Source organism: Ascochyta rabiei, chromosome 6, assembly GCF_004011695.2.
Source record: "Ascochyta rabiei chromosome 6, complete sequence".
Taxonomy (NCBI): Eukaryota; Fungi; Ascomycota; class Dothideomycetes; order Pleosporales; family Didymellaceae; genus Ascochyta; species Ascochyta rabiei.
The window spans coordinates 99,673-102,475 of record NC_082410.1 but is presented as its reverse complement, the minus strand read 5'-3'; the positions used below and the strand labels follow the sequence as shown (position 1 = coordinate 102,475).

General features: G+C 42.7%; 1 protein-coding gene across 1 annotated transcript, besides 11 other annotated features; it reads left to right on the top strand.

Annotated features, from left to right (window-relative positions):
- Positions 1–1,272: part of a mobile genetic element that runs on past the window's edge.
- Positions 268–807, top strand: EKO05_0003916 (E2 ubiquitin-conjugating enzyme; the record flags this gene model as incomplete). Its single annotated transcript, XM_038945441.1, has 1 exon — positions 268–807. The coding sequence occupies one exon, from the start codon at positions 268–270 to the stop codon at positions 805–807; it is 540 nt and encodes a 179-aa protein (XP_038799743.1).
- Positions 1,055–1,272: a long terminal repeat.
- Positions 1,067–1,094: a tandem repeat.
- Positions 1,110–1,139: a tandem repeat.
- Positions 1,154–1,621: a dispersed repeat.
- Positions 1,273–1,276: a direct repeat.
- Positions 1,287–1,700: a dispersed repeat.
- A 332-nt stretch (positions 1,701–2,032) lies between these two features.
- Positions 2,033–2,036: a direct repeat.
- Positions 2,034–2,803: part of a mobile genetic element that runs on past the window's edge.
- Positions 2,037–2,218: a long terminal repeat.
- Positions 2,037–2,803: part of a mobile genetic element that runs on past the window's edge.

Below are 2,803 nucleotides of genomic sequence, written 5' to 3'. Positions count from 1 at the left end.
GCCTGTAAAAAGTATTTACCATCCCTCACTAGACCCGAATTAGAAAAGCGCTGCGAGGTCCGCATTAATGACGCAGAATGACGCAGATAATTAGATCACTAGATATGTCCATCTTGTAGTCGCTGGGGGCTTTGGTCTACTCTCTACCTCGAAAATAAGTTTAGTCTTTAGCGCCTTCAACTTCACAAATCCTCTATCTCGTCGCCAGCTCTACAGTGTACTTCCTGGACTCAGATTTTGTAATCTATGAAATCTGTCTAGATTACCATGGCCCTTGCACGTATCGCTCAGGAGCATGCAGACCTTCAACGCGACCCTCTTGAGACGTGCTTCGCTGGTCCCACTCAGTCTGACAATCCACGACGATGGGCTGGACATATCACTGGGCCCTCAGACACTCCGTACGAACATAGAGATTACTCTATTGCAATCGTGTTTCCAGAAGATTACCCCATAAAACCCTTCCAAATCACCTTCACGACTCCTCTATCACACCCTAACGTCTCTGTGGATGGAGAAGTACGGCTCGCTGAGCTAGAGGAGAAACACTGGTCTCCGGTTCTCACGGTCCGCAGTATTCTGATCTCTCTTCAGGCATTGCTATCGGGCTCACCCAACTACGCTCAGGAGCACAATGTTGACCTCAAGGCTGTTGAAGGGTCTACAGAACCGACTCACGACGGCAGGAAGATTGGAGGCAAGAAATACGGGATGGATATAAGCCGCCCTGAATTCAAGGAGTATAGCAAGTTGACTGACGTAGAGGAGAGAAACAAGTTCTTTATAAAGCATGCTGATATAGTTTAGGACATGTAACAGAACGTAAGTAGGGAAGAGCTAATAAGGGCGCATTGCTATGTAGTTGTTGTTTGCGTTGCAGAATATACTATCTGCTATCCTATATCTTCAACATTGTAGGGACAAAGCAGTTCAGCCATTGCGTATAGATTTACCAGGAGGTTTTTGTTAGCTTACATCTTCAACAATGTAACTTTTTTTCACTTGCAATAGAACAACAGTCTTCACTAAACTCTACGGGTCTTGCACTAAAACCTACAGTGGCAAAAGGGTAGGGGTTGGGTAGGGGTAGGGTACATCACGTGATGTACCCCTACCCTACCCTACCCCTACCTACGCTAGTTCCTTACTAAGAGGGTAGGGGTTAGGTAGGGTCTACATAGGGTATAGGTAGGGGTAGGGTAGGGTCTACATAGGGTAGGGGTAGGGGTTAGGTAGGGTCCACATGGGGTAGGGGTAGAGGTTGGGTAGGGTAGGTGTCGGCGTCCAACTCTTCAACTAAAGCAGCTATTGCAAAAATTTGTACTGTAGAAATATAGAGCAAATAAAGCGCTTTTAAACGGTCTATATACTGTAAGAATCTAGGCAAAACTAGTAGAGTTACAGCAGTTGTTGTGTAAATCCGAGGTTGTTACAATATAGGCTAACGTAACAACTGCTTTAGCTGTACTAATTTTACTTAAAATCTTATAGTATATAGACTGTTTAAAAGTGCTTTCTTTGCTCTATATTTCTACAGTACAAATTTTTGCAATAGCTGCTTTAGTTAAGGAGTTACACACTAACAGCCTAACACCTACAGGCCCTACTTAGGCCTACCTCTTCCCTACAGACCCTACCCTAAACCCTACCCTACCCTACCTCTACCCCTGGTCCGTGCAGACTGTACCCTACCCCTACCCTACCCCTACCTAATGTCTGTGCAGATCCTACCCTACCCCTACCTAACGTCCGTGCAGACCATACCTAACCCCTACCTAACCCTAGGGTACCCCCTACCCTTTTGCCAGCGTACTAAAACCTCTTTGCATTACATACTGTAGATCTAATGCATACCTACTATCACCGCACTAGAATAGCCTAGTTACAGTGTTGTACACCAAATATTGTACAAACACCTCTCTAGTAACCTAAAGACCTACAACTTGCTATTACCTAGCTTCTATTTAGTGCAAAACTCGCATAGGACACTACAGTCTAGGCATCCTTTAGTTTGCCCCCACATCTACAAGAGTACAACAAAGCGAAATACGGACATAAGGCCCCACACACTAAAAAATCATCAGAATATATTTTAACCTAGCGAGGATATACTATCCTAAGCTTTCTAGAGCCTCTAGGCGTCTAGTTGCTGCACGCTGCCTGGTTATTCAACCTGTTCTGTTGCAAAAGATTTCAGATTTGCAGAGCACAGACTACCCCTGTAACAAACTATCTTATCTTATCTTATCTAAAAGATCTTATATAAAGAACATAAAAACTAATAAAATAACCTACCTACACAACAGATAGCAATAAGGCTTTCCTTAGCTTTCTGCTTTTAACCCCGTCTTTCTACTCCTAGAGGTTTACAAGTCAGGCTATTAAGAATAGAATAAAAGCAAGAATAGTAAAGCTAAGACTGCCTTGTTCTTTGTTTTTTAGCCCTAAAAAGCGGATAGAGCTAGGTACCTCTGCCCATGCAAAAACAAGCTCTTATGTAGTTATTTTATAGTTATTTCTTTATAAAAGAGAAGGATACCCTACCTGGAACTAGGACCCTAGGACTATAGAACTAGACCTACCACCTAATAGAAAACACTCTCTAAATAGGGAGATAATGGAAATAAGCTCCTTAAGCTCCATAAACTCTCTAGGAGAGATATACTAGCTTACACCTACTCCTAGACATCTGTCTATACCCTTATTATTAACACCTCTACCTTAGTAATCTACTTTATAAATTTTATAACCTAATATATTTAACAGAATCGCAACTATACCTCTACCCTCTGCTCCTTCTCAA